Here is a 24,832-nt window from a genome sequence, read left to right as displayed (position 1 = left end):
GCCCCTGGGTTCCATCCCCAGGCCCCCCCCACACACAAAGAATACACCGTAATGCAAGTTATTGAACACATAGGAATGGCCTATTACTGGACTTTTCCATTTAATATTTTTGGACAGCAGTCAGTCACTCTCGGTTAACTCTGGGACTGGAGTGGGCCAGCGGTGGACAGAATAGAACATCAGGGTCCCTAATGGTCCAGAGGGGATGTTGAGTCCAGATGGGGTCAACACTGATTGGGGTTGAAGTTTACAGTATTTAGAATAAAGTCGCTGGAGCCAGGTGTGCTGCCTCTTGCCTATAATCCCAGTACTTGGGAGGTTGACACAGGAAGATTGCAGGCTCTATGCCAGCCTCAGCAATTTAGTGAAACCCTGTTTCAAAATTAAAAAAAAAAAAAAAAAATAGGGTGGGAGTGTAGCTCAGCGGTAGAATGCCCCTGGATTCAATCCCCAGTACTGCACACTCATAAAAAATAAATAAAAGCCGGGCGTGGTGGTGCATGCTTGCGATCCCCGCGCTTGGGAGGCTGAGACAGGAGGATCGCGCAGGTTCGAAGCCAGCCTCAGCTACTTAGTGAGACCCTGTTTCCCAATAAAAGTATAAAATAGGTCTGGGAGTGTAGCCTGGAGGTAGAAAAGCCCCTGGGTTCCACCCCCAGTACCACCAAAAATACAAAATAAAAACAAATAAATAAAATCGCTGGAGGTGCCAGAAAGAGAAGAGGAAGCTGGGGGTAGGCCAACCCCTCTGGAGGCTGCAGAGTCTGGGGGCCACAGTTTTTATTCCTGCAGGCCTTCTCTTACCGTGAGGTGGAGGATCCATACTATGGCCTGAGTTTGGAAAGGGCCACCGAGGGGCCAGTGGCTGGGCTCCAGTGAACTGCCCTGGCCCACAGGTGCTGCTGGAGGTGGGGTCGGCCGGCTCACGCTCCTCTTCCCCACCCAGCATGGCACCCTGGGCAGTAGCAGATCCTCAGACAAAGGACCATCCTGGTCTAGCCGCTCCCTGGGTGCCCGCTGCCGGAACTCAATCGCCTCCTGCCCCGAGGAGCAGCCACACGTGGGCAACTATCGCCTGCTGCGGACTATCGGGAAAGGAAACTTCGCCAAAGTCAAGCTGGCTCGGCACATCCTCACCGGTCGCGAGGTGAGTGTGGGGTCTCTGGGGCCCGGGGAAGGGTCCTGCGGGACCAGAGCTCCTGCGGAGTCCAGGTTGGGCCTCGGTGTGCTTCATGTCCTCAGGGAAGACCTTGGCTCAGATTGTTTTCCGGAATGACTTTAGTGAAAGAGGAAAACCAACTTCAGGCTCTCCCTGAAGTCCTCCAGAAAATCTTACATTTTCTGCAGAGCTGTGTGTTATAGTTTCTGTTGTGTTTTGTTTTGTTTTTGTGGTACTGGGGATGGAACCCAGGGCACTCTATCTCTGAGCAACACCCCAGCCCTATTTTTTTTATTCTTTATTTTATTTTATTTTATTTATTTTGTGGTACTGGGGATGGAACTCAGGAGCATTCTACCTCCAAGCTATGCACCCAGCCCTATTTTCTATTTTTTTTTTTTTTCATTTTGAAACAGAGTCTCACTGAGTTATAGGGAGCCTCACTAAGTAGCTGAGGCTGTCTGCAAACTGCTATCTTCCTGTCTCAGCCTCCCAAATGCTGGGGTTACAAGCATGTGTGCCACCACACCCAGCTTATTCTTTATTTTGAAACAGTGTCTCACTGAGTTGCAAAGGGCCTCACCAAGTAGCTGAGGCTGTCTGTTGGTGAACCATGATCCTCCTGTTTCAACCTCCCAAATGCTGGGACTACAGGCATGTGCCACCATGCCTGGCTTTTATTTTTTATTTTGAAACAGGGTCTCACTAAATTGTGGAGGACCTTACTAAATTGCTGAGGCTGGCTGAAAACTTGCAATCCTCCCATCACAACCTCCAAAGTACTGGGATTATAAGCCTTTGCCATCGTGCCTGGCCTTTTTATTTTTAGTTTACTTTTTTTTTTTTTTTGCGGGTCTAGGGATGGAATCCAGGGGCATCCGACCTCCGAGCTACACCCTCTACCCTATTTTTTAATCTTTATTCTGAAACAGGGTCTCACTAAGTTGCAGAGGGCCTCACTAAGCAGCTGAGGCTGTCCACGAACCGCGATCCTCTGGTCTCAGCCTATTGAATGCTGGGATTACAAGCGTTTGCCACCACGCCCAGCTATTTTTAGGTTTGAGACAGCATCTCACTAAGTTGCTGAGGCTGGCCTTGAACTTATGATACTCCTTTACCTGCCTCCCAAGTACTGGGATTACAGGTGTGTGCCACCTTCCCTGGCTGTGTGGTTTTATTATTATTATTTTCTTTTTTTGGTAATAGGGCTTGAACCCAGGGGTATTCTGCCTCCAGTGACACTCTCAGCCCTGTTTTTAAATTTCTTTCAAAACAGCGTTTTGCTGAGGTTTTTGTTTGTTTGTTTTTGTTTTTATGGTGCTTGGGGTGGAACCCAGAGGCTTTCTACCTTTGGGCTCTACTCCCAGACCTATTTTCTATTTTATTTGGAAACAGAGTCTCACTACTTGCTGAGAGCGTCACTAAGTAGCTGAGGCTGGCTTCGAACCTGTGCAATCTTCCTGTCTCAGCCTCCCAAGTGTTAGGATTACAAGTGTGCGCCACCACGCCCGGCTCTTGCTGTTTTTGAGGTTAGCTTCAAATGTGAGATCCTCCTGTCTCTGCCTACCAAGTACTGGGATTACAGGCGTGCAGCACTACACCTAGCTATGTGTGGCACTTTTTTTTTTTTATGGTACTGGGGGTTGAGCTCAGGGATGTTTTACCGCTGAGCTACATCCCTAGCTCTGTTTTATTTTTATTTTTATTTTTTATTTTTTTGGTGGTACTGGGGTTCCTGGAAGCCCTTCTACCTCTGGGCTACACTCCCGGACCTATTTTTTTTTATACTTTTTTATTTGGAAACGGGGTCTCATAAGCCAGCGCGCGCGGCTGGCTTTGAACCTGCGCGATCCTCCTGTCTCTGCCTCCCAAGCGCGGGGATTACAAGCGTGCACCACCACGCCCGGCGCTCTGTTTTATTTTTAGTTTGAAACAAAACAGGATTTTGCTAGTTTGCTGAGGCTGGCTTTGAACCTGCGATCCTTCTATCTCAGCCTCCTAAATACTAGAATTACAGATGTGTACTACCATAGCCAGCTTGTATGTTGCACTTGTATTTTGCAGTACTGGGGATGGAACCCAGGGGCATTCTACCTCTGAGCTACACCCCCAGCCCTATTTTTTATTCTTTATTTTGAAACGGTCTCGCTGAGTTGCAAAGGGCCTCACTGAATAGCTGTCCGTGAACTGATCCTCCAGTCTCAGCCTCCCAAGTCCTGGGTATAAGCATGCCCAGCTTGTGTGTTGTACTTCTAAGGATATATGCGGTCTTTGTCCATAAACCTGGGTTGCTTCCCTGTTTTCGTGGTGAACTTTGGTTCCTTGGAATCTTTACTTGATCTTGAGAACAGACCAGCTTTATTTGTGTTCTGCTTCCTGTTACACACAGCCTCACTCTCCCGCCTTCCCTCCAGAGTGATCCCTGGCCACATCAGCGCAGAAAGGGCCCAGGCTGGGCGTGGTGGTACAAGGCTGTAATCCTAGTATTTGGAGGCTGAGACAGGAGGATCACAGGTTCGAAGACAGCCTCAGCTACTTAGTGAGGCTCTCCACAACTTAGTGAGACTCTGTTTCAAAATAATAAAATAGAGCCGGGCGTGGTGGCGCATGCTTGTAATCCCAGCATTTGGGAGGCTGAGACCGGAGGATCGTGGTTCGCGGACAGCCTCAGCAACTAAGTAAGGCCCTCTGCAACTCGGACCCGGTTTCAAAATAAAAAATAAAAAAATAAAAAATAGGGCAGAGGGTGTAGCTCAGAGGTCGAATGCCCTTGGGTTCCATCCCCAGACCCGCAAAATAATAAAATAGGACGAGGGGGTGTATCTCAGAGGTAGAATGTACCAGGGTTCAATGCCGAGTACCACCAAAATAAATAATAAGGAAAAGAGAGCCAGGTGTAGTGGTGGATATCTGTAATGCCAGCCCTTGGGAGACTGAATCAGGAGGATTGCAGGTTGGGGGTCAGTATCATTAACTTAGCAGGGCCCTCCGTAACTTAGCGGGATCCTCTTCCAAGATAAGAAGGGCTGGGGATTTTGCATGGAGGTAAAATACACCTGGGTTCAATTCCCAGTATGGAAAAAAAAATGATGGTGAGTGACTTCATGGTTTCCTCTGTACATACTCTACAGCTGCTTAAGTGTTGGTAGTGCCTTGTGTGTGTGTGTGGGGGGGGTGCTGAGGGTAGAACCCAGGGGCTTTCTACCTCCGGGCTACACTCCCAGACCTATTTTATATTTTATTTGGAAACAGGGTCTCACTAAGTTGCTGAGAGCCTCACTAAGTAGCTGAGGCTGGCTTTGAACCTGCACGATCCTCCTGTCTCAGCCTCCTAAATGCTGGGATGACAAGCGTGCGCCACCACGCCCGGGTGGTAGTGACTTCTCCTGCTTTAGATGCGGCCCCTTCCCCTGCCCGTAGGCTGTCAGAGCCATAGGCACAAAAGACGCTGGGCCCCGATGGTTTTATGGGCAGCTTCTATCAAGCATGCAGATGTATTGCCCATTCTTCCAGATACTAGAGAAAGGCTCCACTGCCCAAGGGGTCTCTGGATGCCAATTTAACTGTAAGAGCAAAACCAGACAAAAACAAAATGACAAGCAGGTGAACCTAGATATAAATCTCTCTCTCTCTCTCTCTTTTTTTTTTTTTTTTTTTTGAGGTAGGGTCTCATTCTATTGCCCACGTTGGCCTCAAGCCAAAAATCTTAAACAAAATATTAGCAAATAGAATCTGGTAAATCAGCGAGAACAAGCAGCTGATGACGAAGCTGGGTTCGTCCCAGGAATTGCAGAGTTCTTTTCCACTTGACAATTTATGCATGCACTTCACCACGTTCACAGATTAAAGGAGAGAAACCATATGATTGTCTCAATACTGGCATCAAAAGTGTTTGACAAAATTTTTTAAGATCCATTCGTGAGAATATGAGGAAAGCTAAGAGACCCTCTCCCCCACAGAGAACATGCCGTTCCCCATATGTGTCTCTTGCACATATATTCCAGGGGTTTCTTTTTCTTTTGTGTGGTACTGGGGACTAAACCCAGGGGCGTTCTTCCTCTGGGCTACACCCCCAGCCCTTATATGTTTGGTTTTGAAGCAGGGTCTTGTAGGTTACCGAGGGTCTCACTAATTTGCCAAGACTCTCACTACTTACTGAGGCTGTCCTCGAACCTGCCATCTTCTTGTCTCAGCCTCACAAGTACTGAGATTACCGGCATGTACCACCACACCCAGTGATTCCAGAGGTTTCTGAGAGGACTGAATTCTAAGGGAGCCTCCCATGGGGTGTGTTCTTTAATCCACCAGATCTGGGGGTGGCTTAATGCCCTTTGGGAAAACTCTAAGCCTAGGGATATATTAAGACTTTTTTTCCCCCTTCAATACTAGGAATCAAATCCGGGGACGCTCTACCACTGAGCTACTTAGCTACACCCTAGCCCTTTTTATTTTGTACTGAGGATTGAATCCAGAGTGTGCTATACCCACTGAGAGCTATACCTCTAGCCCTTTTTACTTTTTATCCTGAGACAGGATTTCGCTGAGTTGCCAGGATTCCAGGCATGTACCACTGTGCCTGGCTTACACTAAGACTTTTTTTTTTTTTTTCTACTAGGGATTGCATCCAGGGGCATTCTATCACCAAGCTATACCCCAGGCCTATTTATTTTTATTTTTTTGTTTTGAAACAAGGTTTCACTCAGTTGCAATAGACCTCACTAAGTAGCTGGGGCTGGCTGCACACCTGCAATCCTCCTGTCTCAGCCTTCCAAGTACTGGGATTATAAGTGTGCGCCACCACGCTTAGCATAATATTTTTTCTTCTTTCTTTTTTATGGTACTGGAGATTGAAACCAGGGGTGTTCTACCTCTAAGTTATACCCCCCAGTCCTATTTTATTTATTTATTTATTTATTTATTTATTTATTTATTTATTTATTTACTTTTGCGTGTGGTACTGGGGTTCCTGGAAGCCCTTCTACCTCCGGGCTACACTCCCAGACCTATTTTTTATATTTTTACTTGGAAACAGGGTCTCTTAAGCCAGCGCGGCTGGCTTTGAACCTGTGAGATCCTCCTGTCTCTGCCTCCCAAGCGCGGGGATTACAAGCGTGCGCCACCACGCCTGGCTCTATTTTATTTTTTACTTTGAAACAGGGTCTCACCAAATTGCTGAGGGGCTCACTAAGTTTCTGAGGCTGACCACAAACCTGCTATCCTCCTGTCTCAGCCTCCCATGTACTGAGATTAAAAACCTGTGGCACCACACCTGGCAGATTAAGACTTTTTACAAGCCACTCGCTACTGAAAAATTTATGGTGTTTTATCCTAATGTGTAACTCAAAATAAAAACTAAGCTGTAAAATAAGTATTCGGAAAGTTCAGTAATATTATTTTCCCCCATGACTTTACTGCCTCAAAGATCTTTTTAAAAACACATATACAGCCGGGCGTGATGGCGCACGCTTGTAATCCCCGTGCTTGGGAGGCGGAGACAGGAGGATCGCGCAGGTTCGAAGCCAGCCCCGTGCGCTGGCTTAGGAGACCCTGTTTCCAAATAAAAATGTAAAAATAGGTCTGGGAGTGTAGCCTGGAGGTAAAAGGGCTTCCAGGAACCCCAGTACCACCAAAACAACAACAACAACAACAACAAAAAAACTTATAGCCGAGCAGGTGTAATGGCTCATGCTTGTAATCCCAGCATTTGGGAGGCCAAGACTGGAAGATCGCTGTTCGCAGACAGCCTCAGCTACTTAGTGAGGCCTTCTGCAACTCAGTGAGACCCTGTTTCAAAATAAAGAATAAAAAATAAGGCTGGGGGTGTAGCTCGGCGGTAGAACGCCCCTGGGTTCCGTCCCTAGTACTACAAACACAACAACAGCAAAAAAACATAGCTGAGCATGGTGACGCACACCTGTATTCCCAGCACTTACGAGGCTGAGATAGAAGGACTGCGGGTTTGAAGCCAGTCTCACCATTTAGGAAGATCCTCAACAACTTAGTGAGACTCTGTTTAAAATACAAAGTAAGCCGGGTGTGGTAGTGCATGCCTGTAATCACAGTATTTGGGAGGCTGAGCCCGGAGGATTGCAGGTTTGCCTCTGGCCTCAGTTACTTAGGCCCTCCGCATCTTAGTGAGACCCTTCGTCAAAATAAAGAATAAAAAAAATAGGGCTGGGGGTGTAGCTCAGAGGTAGAATGCCCCTGGGTTCAATCCCCAGTACTGCAGAAAAAGAAAAAGAACTTTGACCTCTCCCTCTTTCTTCCTTCACCTCTAGGTCGCCATCAAGATTATTGATAAGACCCAGCTGAACCCCAGTAGCTTGCAGAAGGTGAGGACCCAGGAGGGCAGGAGCAAGGTTCTAGGGGCCCTGGGGAGCCTGCCTGACCCCTTCTGTTGGGGCCTGCCGAGGGGTTCCCAAAACCATCCACTCTCACTCTGCTTTGCCTTTCTTCCCGGCCTCACCCAGCTGTTCCGAGAAGTCCGCATCATGAAGGGCCTAAACCACCCCAACATCGGTGAGGAGGGGAAGAGGGCGGGCAGGAGGGGGCATCGGGGGAGAGGGGATGATGGGCTCCTCATAGTGGTATCGCTGCTCTGTGGTTTTGTCCAAGTTACTTAATCTCTCCGAGCCTGTGTCCTTCTCTGGAGCGAGGCTGAGAAAAGGGCCTGTTTCAAGGTTATCGTGAGGCTTGGATAAAATTGTGCCTCTAAAAGGCCTCATTCAGGGCCGAGCTGTGGGATCTGGTCTGTTCTCATCAGGAGCAGCGTCGGCACTGGCATCAGGGAGCCGGGGCAGAGAGGCCCTTTATTGAGAGAAGCAGGGCTTAGTCTGACCTGGATGTAGTGGCAGCATTTGATTATCCTTTTGTTTTGTTGGGTTTTTTAACTCAATAAACACTAGGAAGCTGCCGTGTGCCAGGTGCCAGGGACAGTGAAGAAAGTAGACACAAATCCCGGGCCTCTCCTGCTGATGTTCTTAGGAGAAGGTGGAAAAGGCCAGCTGAGTGGTTTGGAAAATGTGGCCCTCAGTAGGGAATCAGGGGGGGGTTCCTGCGCAGGGGTGTGAGGTTGGCGCCGCCGCCTCGTCGCTGAGGCCCGGGAGGGGGAGGGGGTCTTCTCTTCCCACCTAACCCATGTCCTCCCCACCCCCACCGTGGCGGCAGTGAAGCTCTTCGAGGTGATTGAGACAGAGAAGACTCTGTACCTGGTGATGGAATACGCAAGCGCCGGTGGGTGAGGCCCCGCCCCCGAGGCCCCGCCCCCGAGGCCCCGCCCCGCCCCGGCCCCGCCCACCCTGACCCGCCCCTCCACCTGCAGGAGAAGTGTTTGACTACCTCGTGTCCCACGGCCGCATGAAGGAGAAGGAAGCCAGAGCCAAGTTCCGACAGGTCAGAGGCCGGGCTGAGGGGCCAGTGCAGTGACCTCGGCAGGGCAAAGGTGCAGATGGCCGGGTGTGAGGCATGCCGGTGCAGGGCAGGTGCTCAGCTGGGTGGGCGGGAGGCAGCTCAGGTGTGAAGGGGCACAGCTGCTGGAAGTGTAGGTGTGCCCAGCCCGCAGGCGTGTGAGAGCAGCGACGTGCATTGGCAGATAGCTGCCCAAGGAGCACAGGAGAGTGGGTGACGGTGGATGTCAGCCCTGGAGGTGGGCGAGAGGGGCCGGGTGTGGAGATATGAGTTTGCAGGTAAGAAGATGTGCAGGCTGGTGCACGCCTGTGATCCCCCAGTAGTTGGGAGGCTGAGAGGAGGATCACAGGTTTGAGACCAGCCTCAGCAATGTTGTGAGGCCTTCAGTAACTTAGTGAGACTGTTTCAAAATAAAAACAATAAAAGAGCCAGGGTTCAAATCCCAGTACTAATGCCGGGCGTGGTGGCGCACGCTTGTAATCCCCGCGCTTGGGAGGCGGAGACAGGAGGATCGCGCAGGTTCGAAGCCAGCCGTGCGTTGGCTTAGGAGACCCTGTTTCCAAAATGAAAATGTAAAAATAGGTCTGGGAGTGTAACCCCGAGGTAGAAGGGCTTCCAGGAACCCCAGTACCACCAAAAAAAAAAAAAAAAAAAATCCCAGTACTAGCCGGGCATGGTGGTACATGCTTGTAATCCCAGTACTTGGGAGGCTGAGACAGGAGGGTCACAGGTTTGAAACGGGCCTCAGCAATTTATTTATTTATTTTTACTTTTTTGTGGTACTGGGGATGGAACCCAGGGGCTTTCTACCTCTGGGCTAAACTCCCACATCTATTTTATATTTTATTTGGAAACAGGGTCTCACTAAGTTGCTGAGAGCCTCACTAAGTAGCTGAGACTGGCTTCGAACCTGTGCGATCCTCCTGTCTCAGCCTCCCAAGTACTAGGATTACAAGTAGGCAACTACCTTGACCAGCTGGCCTCAGCAGTTTAGTGAAGCTGTCAGAAACTTAGTGAAAAACTGTTTCAAAATAATAAAATAAACTGGGGTGGTGGCACACTTGTAATCCCAGCATTCTGGAGGCTGAGACTGGAGGATCATGGTTTGTAACTTAGTGAGACCCTGTTTAAAAAAATAAAAAGATCAGGGGGTGTAGCTCAAAGGTATAGTGCTCCTGGGTTCCATCTCCAGTACCACAAAAATAAATAAATAAATAAATAAATAAATAAATAAATAAGCTGGCTGTAGTGGCACATGTTTGTAATCCTGGTACTTGGGAAGTTGAGACAGGAAGATTGCAGGTTTATGGCCAGCCTCAGCTACTTAGACCCTTCACAACTTAGTGAGACCCCATTTTGAAATAAAAAATAAAAAAATAGGTTGGGGATGTAGCTCAGAGGTAGAATGCCCCTGGGTTCAATCCCCAGTACCACACACACACACACACACACACAAATAATAATAAAATAAAAAGGGCTGGGGTGTGGCTCAGAGATAGAATGCCCCTGAGTTCAATCCTCCGTACCACAAAAATAAACAAATACATACATAAATAGGGCTGGGTAGCCGGGCATGGTGGCACACTCTTGTAATCCCCGCGCTTGGGAGGTGGAGACAGGAGGATCGCGCTGGTTTGAAGCCAACCTCGCTGGCTTAAGAGACCCTGTTTCCAAATAAAAAAATATAAAATAGGTCTGGGAGTGTAGCCCGGAGGTAGAAGAGTTTCCAGGAACCCCAGTACCACCAAAAATAAAAAATAAATAATATAAATAAATAGGGCTGGGGCTGTAGCTTAGAGGTGAGTGCCCCTGGGTTCAAGCCCCAGTACCAAGAACAAAAAGGAAAGTGCAGAGTTGGGCGTGGGGGTGCACGCTTGTAATCCCCGCACTTGGGAGGCTGAGACAGGAGGATCGCAGGTTCGAAGCCAGCCTCAGCTACTTAGTGAGGCTCTCAGCAACTTAGTGAGACCCTGTTTCCAAATAAAGTATAAAATGGGTCTGGGAGTATAGCCCGGAGGTAAGAAAGCCTCTGGGTTCCACCCCCAGTACCACCCAAAAAAAAGGATGTGCAGGTGCAAAGTTCTCAGGTGTGTTCAGAGAGAATGACCAGGTGTGTCAGAAGGGGTGGGCCCAGGTGTGTGGACAAGAGGACACACGGGTCAAGGGGCCAGGGTGGGTGGTTGGAGGCGTGGATGGCTGGTGTCGGGTGAGGGATGTGCACGTTAGGGAGTGTGGAACTGACCAGCTGCCCCCACATGGCTGTCTTGGGTGCGGGGACATAATTCTCCATGATTCGGGAGCCACACGCCTATCCCTAGGCCGGCATGTTCTTATGGGGGTCCAGGAGTGATGTCAGGAAGGGCTCGTCTCATGTCTTGGTTCTGAGGTCCCCGGGCCTGACAGTGTCCGTGTCCAGGCGTGAGGCCATCAGCGATCTGAGCAGCATCTCCCGTCATGGCCAAGTGGGGGTGAGGCCCCAGGGGGTGGCTGGGAGGCTGAGCCCTTGAAGAGCCACAAGTAACAAACCTTCCTCCTCCCAGATCGTATCGGCCGTGCACTACTGTCACCAGAAAAACATTGTACACAGGGACCTGAAGGTAAGCGACCCCCGCTGTGACCTCAGGGACACGCTGGGCCACCTCCCCCAAGGTCCCCCCTGTGCCCAACAGCCCCCAACCCCGTTCCTCCGCCCGCAGGCCCTCTGATCCTTCCCGAGCTTTGGGGGGGAGGGAACAGGAGAGAAACAGTGTCCTGGGATGGCCCCGGGACTCTGGGAACTGGACAAGGACACTGGGATGCGATAACGAGCCGTCACTCTCAGCCTCCAGGGCCTTGGCAGCAGACTCGAGAACATTCAGGAATCCTTGAAAACTTGGGTTTTATTTTATTTACTTATTTATTTATTTATTTTTTTTTTGTAGTATTGGGGATGGAATCCGGGTGCATTCTATCTTCGAGCTACACCCCCAGCCTTATTTTTTTATTCTTTTTTTTTGTGTGGTACTGGGGGTGGGGGTGGAACCCAGGGGCTTCTTTCTACCTCTGGGCTATACCCCTCAGCCCTATTTTACAGTTTTTATTTAGAAACAGGGTCTCACTAAGTTGTTGGGAGCCTCACTAAGTAGCTGAATCTGGCTTCGAACCTGTGCGATCCTCCTGTCTCAGCCTTCCAAGCATGGGGATTACAAGCATGCGCCACCATGCCCAGCTTATTCTTTATTTTGAAACAAGGTCTCACTGAGTTGCAAAGGGCCTCACTAAGTATCTGAGTCTGTCCAGGAACTGTGACCCTCCTGTCTCAGCCTCCCAAATGCTGGGATTACAAGTGTGCACCACCACACCTGGCTTGGTATTCTACCTTGGAACAACATACCTAAGCTTTTTTTTTTTTTTTTTGCGGGTCTGGGGATGGAACCCAGGGGCATTCGCTCTCTGAGCTATACCCTTTTTTATTCTTTATTTTGAAACAGGGTCTCACTAAGTTGTGGAGGGCCTTACTAAGTAGGTGAGGCTGTCCACAAACCGTGGTTCTCCGGTCTCAGCCTCCTGAACGCTGAGATTATAAGCATGTGCCACCACGCCCGGCTCCCTAGCACTTTTTTGAAACAGTTACTGATAGACTCGTGAAGTTGCTTAGGCTGGCCTCGAACTTGCGATCCTCTTGTCTTGGCCTCCTAAGTACTGGGATTACAGGTGTATGCCACCACACCTGGCTGGGAATTTAGGTGTTAGAACCCTGGAGTCTTGCTGCTGCAGGTCTTAGAATCATTGGAACTTGAGAAGAGCTTTGGAAAAAGACATCATTGAGCTCAGCAGCAGGCACAGAAGGGACCCAGTGCAGGCTGGACCTGGGTGCAGCTGGGTGGGGCAGCTCTTGCCTGGGATCCTAGCTCCATACCCCACTCTGGGAGAAATGCAGGAATCAGGCTTCTCATCTAGAACTAGACAGCTAAGTGCCTCAAATTAAATGGTCTTGACCATTCTCATTTGTAAGCACTGAATGATTGAATGAGCATGTGTGTCCCCAGTCGCATAGAGACACGCCGAGATCTATAATCGGTCTTACGAATGCCTTTATTCGTGGGAGATCGGCCTCCAGCCCCCGCGTGGCCGCAGGAGCCGGTGGCGGGGGAGAGCGTGCGTCCCTCCCTCTCGGGCTCCTCTCTGAACTCTGCACTGAACTCTCTTCTTCCGGACCGGGAGGCCTGGTCCCCTCCGGAATTGCAGAGCTCCACCTCTTAGCTTCCGGCCCTGCCCCTGTGGGGCCGGGGGTGACTCACACCTTACAAGCACCTACTGGGTGCTACGTGGTGAATGAGGGGCTTTAAAGAGGTGCTTTACAGCTCTTTGTTGAGGACCAGGTTTAATCGTTAAACACACACACACACACACACACACACACACACACACCTTCCCCTGGAACCCTGGCATGGTGGTGCACACCTGTAATTCTACTACTTGGGAGATTGAAACAGGAGGATCTCAGGTTCAAGGACAGCCTGAGCAAGTAGTGAGACTCGTATCAACCCAGTAAGACCCTGTTTCAAAATTTAAACAAAGGTTAGGGATGTAGCATGGAAGTAGAATGTGCCTGGGCTCCCATGAAAAAAAGGAAAGAAATAGGGCTGGAATGTAGAATGCCTTTGGTTTCAACCTCTAATATTAAATAAATAAATCCCATTTGGGGCAGTTACTATAATAAAAATGAATCTCAGAAAAAATGAAATGAAAAAAGGTATACAATATGCAAGCCTCGTGTGTGTGTGTGTGTGTGTGTGTGTGTGTGTGTGTGTGTGTGTGTGTTACCTGGGGATGGAACAACCCAGGGGTTTTTCTACCTCCAGGCTATATTCCCAGACCTATTTTATACTTTATTTGGAAACAGGGTCTCACTAAGTTGCTGAGAGCCTCACTAGCTGAGGCTGGCTTCGAACCTGTGTGATCCTCCTGTCTCAGTCTCCCAAGCGCTGGGATTACAAGCATGTGCGACCACACCTGGCTGCAAGCCTCGTTTTTAAAATTATCATTGGATACAAAGACAGCAATGCAGTCCCAAAGGCTGTAGAAGGAGCTGCTGTGCCCTGGGGCTCAGGAGATTGGGGGAGGGCTAACCCAGAAGCAGCATGCCCCCTGGTGGAAGGTCCTGTTAGTGCACCAGGGGACCCGCCCTAAAGGTTGAAGGAACCCTGTTTGTGGGGACTGAAGTCCCTGGGAAGGAAACGTCACCTTGGAGCCAGATTGAGACTCTGTTGGGTTCCAGTTTGGGGATGAGCCATGTGAGATAATGTCTATGCGTCTCATGCCCTGCTGGGGCTGGAGGAGGAGGTCCAGAAACAAACCAGGAAATGTAGGAAGGTCCTTCAGGAGGCTGCAGGGCTAGTAGCCTGAGCCAGGGGAGACCCTGCATGGGGCGGGCCAGAAGCTCTGGCCCTTTGAAGAGAGGTTCTGTGCAAAGGCTGGAGGTGACAGGATGCTAGAAGCGCCTCCTACGTAGTCCTTGTTTGGGTTTCTCTGCTACTTCTTGCTGTGGGTGTAAGAGGTGGCCTCCGCAAGCCTCGGCTTCCTCACGCATGAGCAGGTGGCCACAAGACACCGATCTCCAGAAGCAGACAAAGCCTTATAGTAGTGCAAAGCAGCTTGAGGGCTAACATACCTACCGCGTGCCAGGTGCCGACCTGAGCGCTGAAGGTTTTAGCCCACGGCTGCCCTCTGAGGCAGGTGCTGTGACTCAGTTTACACACAAGAAACTACAGTTCCCAACCAAAGGCACGCAGCAAGTGAATAGTGCAGCTAGGATTCTTCCAAAATCTGTTCTCTTAAACTCACAGTATGCAGCCTGGCATATAAAGCAGAGCTCACAGCCGGGCGTGGTGGCACACAGCTGGGATCCTAGTTCTTGGGAGGCTGAGACATAAGGATCACAAGTTTGAGGCCAGTGCATGTAACTTAGTGAGACCTGATTCAAAATAAAAAAAAGGACTGGGGATATATATAGCTCAGAGGTATAATGCCTCTCTGGGTTTAACCTTCAGTATCAAAAAGAAAAAAATAGCAGGGTATGGTGGGGTACCCCTTGTAATCTTAGTACTTGGGAGGCTGAGACAGGAGGATCGCAATTTTGAGGACAGCCTCAGCAAGTAGTGAGACTCTTATCAACCTCTCAAGACCCTATTTAAAAACAAACAAACAGCCGGGGCGTGGTGGCGCACGCTTGTAATCCCCGCGCTTGGGAGGCGGAGACAGGATGATCGCGCAGGTTCAAAGCCAGCCACGCTGGCGTAAGAGACCCTGTTTCAAAAATATAAAATAGGTCTGGGAGTGTAGCCCGGAGGTAGAAGGGCTTCCAGGAACCCCAGTACCACAAAAAAAAAAAAAAACCAAAAACAAACAAACTGGGCATGATGGTGCACACTTGTACACTTGTAATCTCAGCACTTGGGAGGCTGAGTCAGGAGGATCACAGGTTCAAAGTCAGCCTCAACAACTTAGTGAGGCCCTCTGCAACTTAGACCCTGTTTCAAAATAAGAAGTAAAATTGGGTTGAAAGTATAATTTGGAGGTAGAATGCTTCTACATTTCATCTCCAGTACCAATAAAACCAAAACAGGGCTGGGGGTATAGCTCAGGAGAACCCCTGGGTTCAATTCCCAGTAACACACACACACACACACACACACACACACACACACACACACACACACAGCGGTAGCCAAACTGGGCATGGTAGTGCACGCTGTATTATAATCCCAGCATTTGCCGGGCGTGGTGGCACACGCTTGTAATCCCCACAATTGGGAGGCTGAGACGGAAGGATCGCACAGGTTCGAAGCCAGCCTCAGCTACTTAGTGAGGCTCTGAGCAACTTAGTGAGACCCTGTTTCCAAAAATAGGTCTGGGAGTATAGCCCAGAGGTAGAAAGCCTCTGGGTTCTACCCCCAGTACAATAATAATAATAATAATAATAATAATAATAATAATAATAATAATAAAATAATAATAGTCCCAGCATTTGGGAGTCTGACACATGAAGGATCACAGGTTCACCGCCAGCCTCAGCTACATACTGAGGCCCTCCGCCTCTTAGTGAGACCCCGTTTCAAAATTAATAATAAAAACTAGAGCTAGGCATGTGGCTTGGAGGTAGAATGCCCCTGGGTTCAATCCCTAGTAAGGCCAAAAAAAAAAAAGTGGTAGCCCACAAAGCCTAGAACATAGTAGGTGTGCAACAATCAGATTTTTTTTTTTTACTTTTATGATCTTGAACAATCTCTTTCATTTTTTTTCTGCTGGATAAAGTGAGGCTCAGAGAGGGGGAGGGGGATGCCTGAGGACCCCAGCCCTACAGACCATGAGAGCAGTGAGCATTACCATCGCAGGATAACAGTAATGCGCTTGGTGTTCACAGGGCGCGCTGTTCCGTTCTAGGCCTTTTATATGGATTGACTCATTTAATGCTCACACTGCCCCCAGGTAGGGACCCTGATGGTTTCCATTCCATGGATGAGGAAAACGTGGCCAGAAGGGAAAGGCAGGTCCCAAGGTCATGCGGAGTAGGGGGCAGGGTGGCGTGCAGTCCCGCTGCCCTTGGGCACCTCAATGTCCACACTGGGGCCGCCTGCAGCCCACCCCTGCCTTCTGTCTTCATCCCCAGGCCGAGAACCTCCTGCTGGACGCCGAGGCCAACATCAAGATTGCCGACTTTGGCTTCAGCAACGAGTTCACGCTGGGCTCAAAGCTGGACACGTTCTGTGGGAGCCCCCCGTACGCCGCCCCGGAGCTGTTCCAGGGCAAGAAGTACGACGGGCCGGAGGTGGACATCTGGAGCCTCGGTGTCATCCTCTACACCCTTGTCAGCGGCTCCCTGCCCTTCGACGGGCACAACCTCAAGGTGCCAGGCGGGCCTGGGGCGGGGTCTCCCTCCACAGTCGGGCAGCGCCACTCACCTCCTCTGCAAAGGACGGGGCAGGCTTGAAGCCCCATGGCCACATGGGGGGCACCAGACCCCCACTGCATGGGCCCCGCACACTAGGATGATGGCCTGCTGGGCTCAAGGCAGCTGATGGGCTTGGGTCCCCATGTCAGCAGCTCACTCAGGAAATATTTATTGGCTGGCTGTGGTAATCCAGTATACTATAATCCCAGTACTTAGGCGGCTGAGACTAGTATCCTAGGTAAGCACCGGGCGTGGTGGTGCACGCTTGTAATCCCAGCTTTTGGGAGGCTGAGACAGGAGTATAGCCATTTGCGACCCGCCTCAGCTACTTAGGCCCTCTGCAACTCAGTGAGACTCTTGTTTAAAAATAAATAATAAAAAATAGGACTGGGGGTGTGGCTTGGAGGTAGAATGCCTCTGCATTCAATCCCTGGCACCACACACACACACAGAAAAAGGATCTTAGGTTCAAGGTCAGCCTCAGCAACTGAGACCATCTTTTAAAATGAAAAGCCAAAGCCGGGCGTGGTGGCGCACGCTTGTAATCCCCGCACTTGGGAGGCTGAGACAGGAGGATTGCACAGGTTCCAAGCCAGCCTCAGCTACTTAGTGAGGCTCTCAGCAACTTAGACCCTGTTTCCAAATAAAATAGAAAATAGGTCTGGGAGTATAGCCCGGAGGTAGAAAGCCCCTGGGTTCCACCCCAAGGACCACCAAAAAAATAAAATGAAATGAAAAGCCAGAGCTGGGCATGGTAGCTCATGCTTGTAATCCCCGCACTTGGGAGGCTGAGACAGGAGGATTGCACAGGTTCGAAGCCAGCCTCAGCTACTTAGTGAGGCTCTCAGCAACGTAGACCCTGTTTCCAAATAAAATATAAAATAGGTGTGGGAGTGTACCCCAGAGGTAGAAGGCCTCTGGGTTCCATTCCTAGTACTACAAAAATAAAAATAAATAAGAAATAAAAAGCCAGGTATGGTGGCACATGCTTATAATCCCAGTACTTGGGAGGCTGAGACAGGATTGCAGGTTCGTGGCCAACTCACCTCAGCTACTTAGTGAGGCCCTCTGCAACTCACTGAGGCCCTGTTACAAAATAAGAAATAGGGCTTGGGGTTTAGCTCATACATAGAATGCCTCTGGGTTTAATCCCCAGTACCACAAAAATAAATAAGTAAATAATAAATATATAAATAAAATGGGGTTGAAGTGTCACTTGGAGGTAGAATGCTCCTGAGTTCAATCCCCAGGAACACACACACACACACACACACACACACACACACACACACGGTGGTGCATACCTGGAATCTGAACACGAGCACGCAGGAGGATGAGACAAGAGGATCCAGGTTCACTTCCAGCCTCAGCAGCTTAGACTCTTGTTTCAAAATATAAAGTAAAATAGCCGGGCGTGGTGGCGCATGCTTGTAATCCCTGCGCTTGGGAGGCGGAGACAGGTTCGAAGCCAGCCGTGCTGGCTTAAGAGACCCTGTTTCCAAATAAAAATATAAAAAAAAGGTCTGGGAGTGTATCCCAGAGGTAGAAGGGCTTCCAGGAACCCCAGTACCAGCAAAATAAATACATACACACACACACACACACACACACACACACACATATATATAAAGTAAAATGGGCCTCAGCTACTACGAAATGGGATCCTTTGCAATTCAGTGAGACCCTGTTTCAAAATAAAGAATTTTTAAAAAGTAGGGCTGGGGTGTAGCTCAGAGGTAGAATGCCCCTGGGTTACATCCCCAGCACCACAGATTAAATAAAAAATAAAATCGGGCTGAGGTAAAATGCTCCTCGGTACCACAAAAAATAAACAAACAAAAAATAAAAAGGGTTGGGGTTGTGGCTTGAAGGTAAAATGCCCCCCCCTATGTTCAGTCCCCAGTATCAAAAAACAGGAAATATTTATTGCCTACCTCTGGTGTTAGCATCTGTTTGTGGCTTTGCAAACAGGGCGTGAACAAGAGAGGCAGAAAACTCTGCCCGCACACATGCTAGTCGTTGCTTGAATCTTGAAAACACTGTGCTAAGTGACAGAAGCCAGCAACAGAAGGCTGCAGGGTGTGCGATTTCACATCTACAAAATGTCCAGAATACGCCAGACCACGGAGACAGAAAGCAGACGAGCGGCTGCCGGAGGCGGGCGGGCTGACAGCCGCCGGGGTCAGGGCTTCCGAAGTGATGGGAACTGTTCTCACATGGATTGTGGTCATGATGGCAAAAAAAAAAATCCTGAAAACACTTGGATGGGACTCTTAGGCCAGAAAAAGAATTTCCGTCCTTGCAGACTGACATTCCAACCACAGAGCCAGGCAGAAAAGAAAATAAGCGAGCCATACAGCTATTATGTCAGACTCGGGCTCCGCCAGGGGGACACAGACACTGAAGGGGCGGGAAGCGTGGGGTGAGTGATCCTTTGCTTGCTTGCTTTTTTTTCTTCCTTTGAACTTCTTGTTTTGAAACGTTGCCAATCTCCCGAAAAGACGCAAGAATAGAACAAAGCACGCACAGTACCTTTCAGGAGATTCACAGCACTGGGCCGGGCCACCACCATGCCGTATCTGTCTGTGGGCTCCCGGGCGTTGCTCTGTCCTTATTGATGGGCCGTGTGACAGTTCCTGGTAGACGCTGCGTCTCTTTGTCCCTTAAGGCCGCCGCGGGTTATCTCCTGAGACCAGGGGCATTTTCCTGGCAGTGGCCACATACAGGAAATACATCAATGGCTCGGCCCCGGCCTCCGCCCTGTGGCCCACACTCAGATTCCGGCCGCTGACCCCAGGGATGGCCTTGGAGCTGATTCTTCCTGCTGGCGGAGATCTGTGGCGCTCCCCACCTGCGCTGGTCTCTTGTCTCGTGGCATCTGGAACAGTTCTCGGCCTCTCTTTGTCTCTCCTGGCTTTGACATTGTGGATTTCAGGCCAGTTGTTTTGAAGAAGGTCCCTCCATTTGGGTCAGCTGGGGTTCCCTCCTTGTTGGACCTGGACTGAGGTATTTTGGGGGGGGAGCATTCCACAGCTAGAATGTTCTGCTCAGAGAAGGCACGTCCTCATCGAGAGCCCACATGATAAAAGGAGTGAACCTTTTATTTTTTTTTACGGTACTGGGGATGGAACCCAGCGTCATTCTACCTTCGACCTACACCCGCAGCCTTATTTTTTATTCTTTATTTTGAAACAGGGTCTCACTGAGTTCAAAGGGTCTCACTAAGTAGCTGAGGCTGGCTTTGAACTGCGATCCTCCTGTCTCAGCCTCCCGAATGCTGGGATTACAAGTTTGTGCCACCCACGCATGGCTTTATTTATGTGGTTTTTTTTGTTTTGTTTTGTTTTTTTGTTTTTTAATTTTTTGGTCCTGGGGATTGAACCCAGGAGCATTTTACCTCTGAGATATATCCCCTGCCAGCTCTTTTTAATTCTTTACCCTGAAACTGGGTCTCACTAAATTGCTGAGGCTGGCCTTGAACCTGTGTCTTAGCTTCTCAAGTCCTGGGATAATGGATTTTTTTTTTTTTTTTTTTTTGCGGGTCTGGAGATGGAACCCAAGCCAAGCGCATTTGACCTCTGAGCTACAGTCCCTGCCCTATTTTTTTTATTTATTTTGAAACAGGGTCTCACTGAGTTGCAGAGGGCCTCACTAAGTAGCCGAGGCTGTCCACGAACCACGATCCTCCGGTCTCTTCCTCCTGAATGCTGGGATTACAAGTGTGCACCACCATACTTTATACAAGTGGGAAGGGCACTCACGGGTCTGCCAGGCCTGGAAACCCAAGGTTAATTTTATTTTCACAACCTTGGCAAAGGCCCTCACAAAAGACCTTTAAAATCAAGCTTGCAGCTGGGCGTGGTGGCACACTATTATAATCCCAGCCCTTAGGAGGCTGAGACAGAAGGATCACAGGTTTGAGGCCAGCCTCAGCAACTTAGTGAGGCCCTCTGCAACTTAGTGAGATTGTTTCAGATAAAAAATAAAGTAGGGCTGGAGTGTAGCTGAAAGTTAGAATGCCTCTGGGTTCAATTCCTAGTAGCACACACACAAAAAGCATGCCTGCAGTCACAGTACTTGGGAAGCTGAGACTGGAGGATTGCAGATTTAAGGCTAGCCTCAGCAACTTAGCAAGGCCCTCAGCAATTTAGAGACCTTGTGTCAAAAAATCAAAGAGCTAGGATGTAGCTTGGAGATTGAATGCCCCTGATTTCAATCCCTAGGACCACACACCCCCAAAAGAACAGGCCAACATATAACGCCAATGAAGGGCAGCCAGGCATGGTCATGCTGGCTTATAATCACAGTACGTGGGAAACTTGATACTGGAGGATCACAGGTTCAAGGACAGCCTCAGCAAGTAGTGAGACCCATCAACTTAGTGAGACCCTGCTTCAAAGGAAAAAATAGAGCTGGGGAGTGTGGCTCAGAGGTAGACTGCCCCTGTGCTCAGTCCTCAGTACCACAAAAAGTAAGTTAATTAAATACAATTCCATGAAGGTCCTAGCAGGCTCTGGCTCTTTGAGAAACAGTTTGGGGAGGTCTGTGGGCAGGATCCCCTCCTTTCTGTAAACATAGTATTTAAATAGCACGCACACTGGGGTCCTTCTGAGCTATACCCCCATCTCCCCCTTTTTTTCAAAGTAGGGTCTCTCTGGGCGTGGTGGCGCACACCTGTCATCCCAGCATTTGGGAGGCTGAGACCGGAGGATCGCAGTTCACAGACGCCTCGGCCACTCAGTGAGGCCCTCCGTAATATAGTGAGACTCTGTTTCCAAATAAAGAATAAAAAATAGGGCAGGGAGTGTAGCTCGGAGGTCGAATGCCCGTGGATTCCATTCACAGACCTGCAAAAAGAAAATTAATTATTATTATTATTATTTTTTTATTTATTTTTTTTTTTTTTGGTGGTACTGGGGTTCCTGGAAGCCTTTCTACCTCCAGGCTACACTCCCAAACCTATTTTATATTTTTGAAACAGGGTCTCTTATGCCAGCGCGGCTGGCTTCGAACCTGCGCGATCCTCCTGTCTCCGCCTCCCAAGCGCGGGGATTTACAAGCGTGTGCCACCACGCCCGGCCTAAAATTAATTAATTAAAAAAAATAAAGTAGGGTCTCACTATTTGCTGAGGATTGACCCCCACAGTCTTCTGTCTCAGCCTCTGAAGTATTGGGATCGCAGGTACGCACCGCCACACCTGGCTAACCCTCGGCCCCTTTTACCTTGACACAGGGTCTGTCAGGTCTGGCCCCAAAGTTGTTGTGAGCCTCCTGCTTCAGCCTCTGTAGTACTTCGTGCTAAGCTTCTGACCAGTATTCATAATACTCACTTGCTTTCCCCTGGCAGCACCCTATGAAGTGGGAACTGCAATCTCTTTTATTTTGTTTTGTTTATATTTATTTTGTGTGCGGTAGTGGGGATTGAACTCAGAGGTATTCAACCTCTGAGTTCATCCTCGGCCCTTTTTTATTTTTTGAAGAGCTAAGGTCTCAGAGGCCCACTCATCTGCCCCCCCCCTGCCCCCAGTCTGGTTTACAGAAGTTACTCTTAACGTTTCTTCCTGCTGGGCGTGGTGGCGCACGCTTGTAATCCCCGCGCTTGGGAGGCTGAGACAGGAGAATCGCACAGGTTCCAAGCCAGCCTCAGCTACTTAGTGAGGCTCTCAGCAACTTAGTGAGACCCTGTTTCCAAATAAAATATAAAAATAGATCTGGGAGTATAGCTTGGAAGTAGAAAGCCTCTGGATTCCACCCCCAGTACCATAAAAAAAAAAAAAAAAAAAAAAGATTTCTTCCCAATAAAAAGTAAGGCTGGTCGTAGTGGTCCACGCTTGTAATCCCAGTACTTGGGAGGCTGAGACAGGAGAATCATGGGTTCAAAACCAGCCTCAGCTACTTAGTGAGGCCCTCTGCAACTTAGACTCTTGTTTCCAAGTTAAAAAAAAAAAAAGTAATGTAGTTTAGAATTTAAAAGAAATGTATTTTACTGTTGCTTATACAGCATTTCCATTTTACACCTGAGGGGCTGAGCCCTCAGGAGAGAGGTGGGTTCTGCCTACCTCATCAAGGCTGAGACAGGGCTTCTGTTGCATCTGTGGAGGGTTGGGACAGTGGCATGTGTGTGCGCACACGTGCGGGTGTGTGTGTGTGATGTGTGTGTGTGTGTGTGTGCGTGCGCGCACGGGGGTGTGTGTGTGATGTGTGGGTGGGCAGGGTGGTCTCCTCCCCCAGTAACCCCGTCCCCACAGGAGCTGCGGGAGCGCGTCCTCAGAGGGAAGTACCGGGTCCCTTTCTACATGTCTACGGACTGTGAGAGCATCCTGCGGAGATTCTTGGTGCTGAACCCAGCTAAACGCTGTACTCTTGAGGTGAGCCCCCAGCCCCACACCTATGCCCCCAAACTCTGCCTCCCTCCCCCACAGCCCCCTCACCCTCGGCTTCACTCCTCTGTGACCCCCACCTGAGATGGGGGGCTCTGGGTGGTCCTGACACCACCCCTTCCTACAGCTTCGCCCACTCCCCGCCGTGCTAGTAATTAGCTAATGAGTGCTGGGATGATTACAGGGTGCGCGGGACCCAGGCGATGCGGAGGAGGCTTCATGAGGGCACAGGAGGCGCCAGCTCTTGGAACCCGGATACTGGGTCTTAGAACTGGGACCGCTGGGGGAGGCAGGTTGTCCACTGAGCTACCCGCGAGGCAGGAGCTGTGCTCTCTCCGGCCCCCTCTAACGCCTTTCTCCCCCTCCCCAGCAAATCATGAAAGATAAATGGCTGAACATCGGCTATGAGGGGGAAGAGCTGAAGCCATACACGGAGCCCGAGGAGGACTTCGGGGATACCAAGCGGATCGGTGAGTCAGGGAGGACGGGGCCCTGGAGGCTCAAGGCCGCAGAGCCAGGGCACGAGGTACCAGCACATGTCCCTTTGGCCAAAGCCTTTGAGAGCTTGCCGCCCACTAGGGAGGGGAGTGAGGAATCTGAGCTCCAGTCCCTTTGTGGCCACTTTGCAGCTCTGTGACCCTGGGCAAGAGGTTTCCCCTTTCTGTGCCCTAGTTCTTTATCTATGAAATGAGAATAATCATAGCACCTCCTTCTGAGTTCATGTGTGTATTAAATGAGTCAGTGCGGAAGCTCCTGGATCAGCGACTGGTGTACAAGAAGCACAGGTACGCTTGGTCCTTCACTGTTAAGACGAAAGAATACTTAGAAGGCTGAGACAGGAGGATCACAGGTTCGCGGCCAGCCTCAGCTACTTAGTGAGGCCCTTTGCAACTCAGTGAGACCCTGTTTCAGAATAAAGAATAAATAGCTGGGCGTGGTGGCGCACGCTTGTAATCCCAGCATTCGGGAGGCTGAGACTGGAGGATCGCGGTTCACGGACAGCCTCAGCTACTTAGTGAGGCCCTCCCCAACTTAGTGAGACCCTGTTTCAAAATAAAGAATTAAAAATAGGGCAGGAGGTGTAGCTCGGAGGTCGAATGCCCCTGGGTTCTATCCCCAGACCCACAAAAAAATAAAATAAAGAATAAAAAAATAGGGCTGGGGGTGTAGCTTGGAGGTAGAATGGTAGAATGCCCCTGAGTTCAATCCCCAGTACCACACACACACACACACACACACACACACACACACACACAAGACACAAAAGGAGCGGGGCAGGTAGCACGTGCCTGCAAACCCAGTACTTGGGAAGCTGAGACAGGAGGATCACAGGTTCCAGGACAGTCTCAGCAAGTAGTGAGACTCTCATCAACCTAGTGAGACCCTGTTTCAAAAATAAGAATAATCCGGGTGTGGTGACGCACACTTGTAATCCCATCACTTGGGAGGCTGAGACAGAAGGATCACAGGTTCACAGCCAGCCTCAGCTACTTAGTGAGGCCCTTTGCAACTCAGTGAGACCCTGTTTCAAAATAAAGCATAAGCCGGGCATGGTGGCGCACGCTTGTAATCCTCGCGCTTGGGAGGCTGAGACAGGAGGATCGCACAAGTTCCAAGCCAGCCTCAGCTACTTAGTGAGGCTCTCAGCAACTTAGTGAGACCCTGTTTCCAAATAAAATATAAAATAGGCCTGGGAGTATAGCCCAGAGGTAGAAAGCCTCTGCCGCCTCCCCCAGTACCACCAAAAACAAAACAAAAAATAAATAAATAAAGCATAAAAAATAGGGCTGGGGGTAGAGCTCAGAGGTAGAATGTCCCTGGGTTCAATTCCCAGTACTGCAAAAAGAATAAAAAATAGGTCTAGGGGTGTAGCTCAAGGATAGAATGCCTCTAAGTTCAATTCCCAGCAGCCCCCACCAAAAAAGAGGGCTGGGGGTGTAGCTCAGAGCTAGA

The 24,832-nt window shown here is 49.7% G+C and overlaps 1 protein-coding gene across 2 annotated transcripts in view; it reads left to right on the top strand.

Annotated features, from left to right (window-relative positions):
- Positions 1–24,832, top strand: part of MARK4 (microtubule affinity regulating kinase 4) — a gene marked incomplete at both ends in the record, with an annotated part of 42,347 nt that overhangs the window by 4,699 nt on the left and 12,816 nt on the right. For both annotated transcript variants that reach the window (XM_080704415.1, XM_080704416.1), the window contains 9 exons: positions 947–1,147; positions 7,438–7,491; positions 7,630–7,678; positions 8,327–8,392; positions 8,481–8,551; positions 11,107–11,163; positions 16,218–16,454; positions 22,748–22,867; positions 23,250–23,349. In XM_080704415.1, the coding sequence (XP_080560541.1) occupies positions 947–1,147; positions 7,438–7,491; positions 7,630–7,678; positions 8,327–8,392; positions 8,481–8,551; positions 11,107–11,163; positions 16,218–16,454; positions 22,748–22,867; positions 23,250–23,349 (955 nt within the window). The remainder of the gene's footprint in view (positions 1–946; positions 1,148–7,437; positions 7,492–7,629; positions 7,679–8,326; positions 8,393–8,480; positions 8,552–11,106; positions 11,164–16,217; positions 16,455–22,747; positions 22,868–23,249; positions 23,350–24,832) is intronic.

Source organism: Muscardinus avellanarius (genome assembly GCF_963383645.1).
Source record: "Muscardinus avellanarius genome assembly, chromosome: 10".
In the NCBI taxonomy this organism is placed as follows: Eukaryota; Metazoa; Chordata; class Mammalia; order Rodentia; family Gliridae; genus Muscardinus; species Muscardinus avellanarius.
The sequence above is the reverse complement of the archived record's forward strand: the minus strand, read 5'-3'. Positions and strand labels throughout refer to the sequence as shown.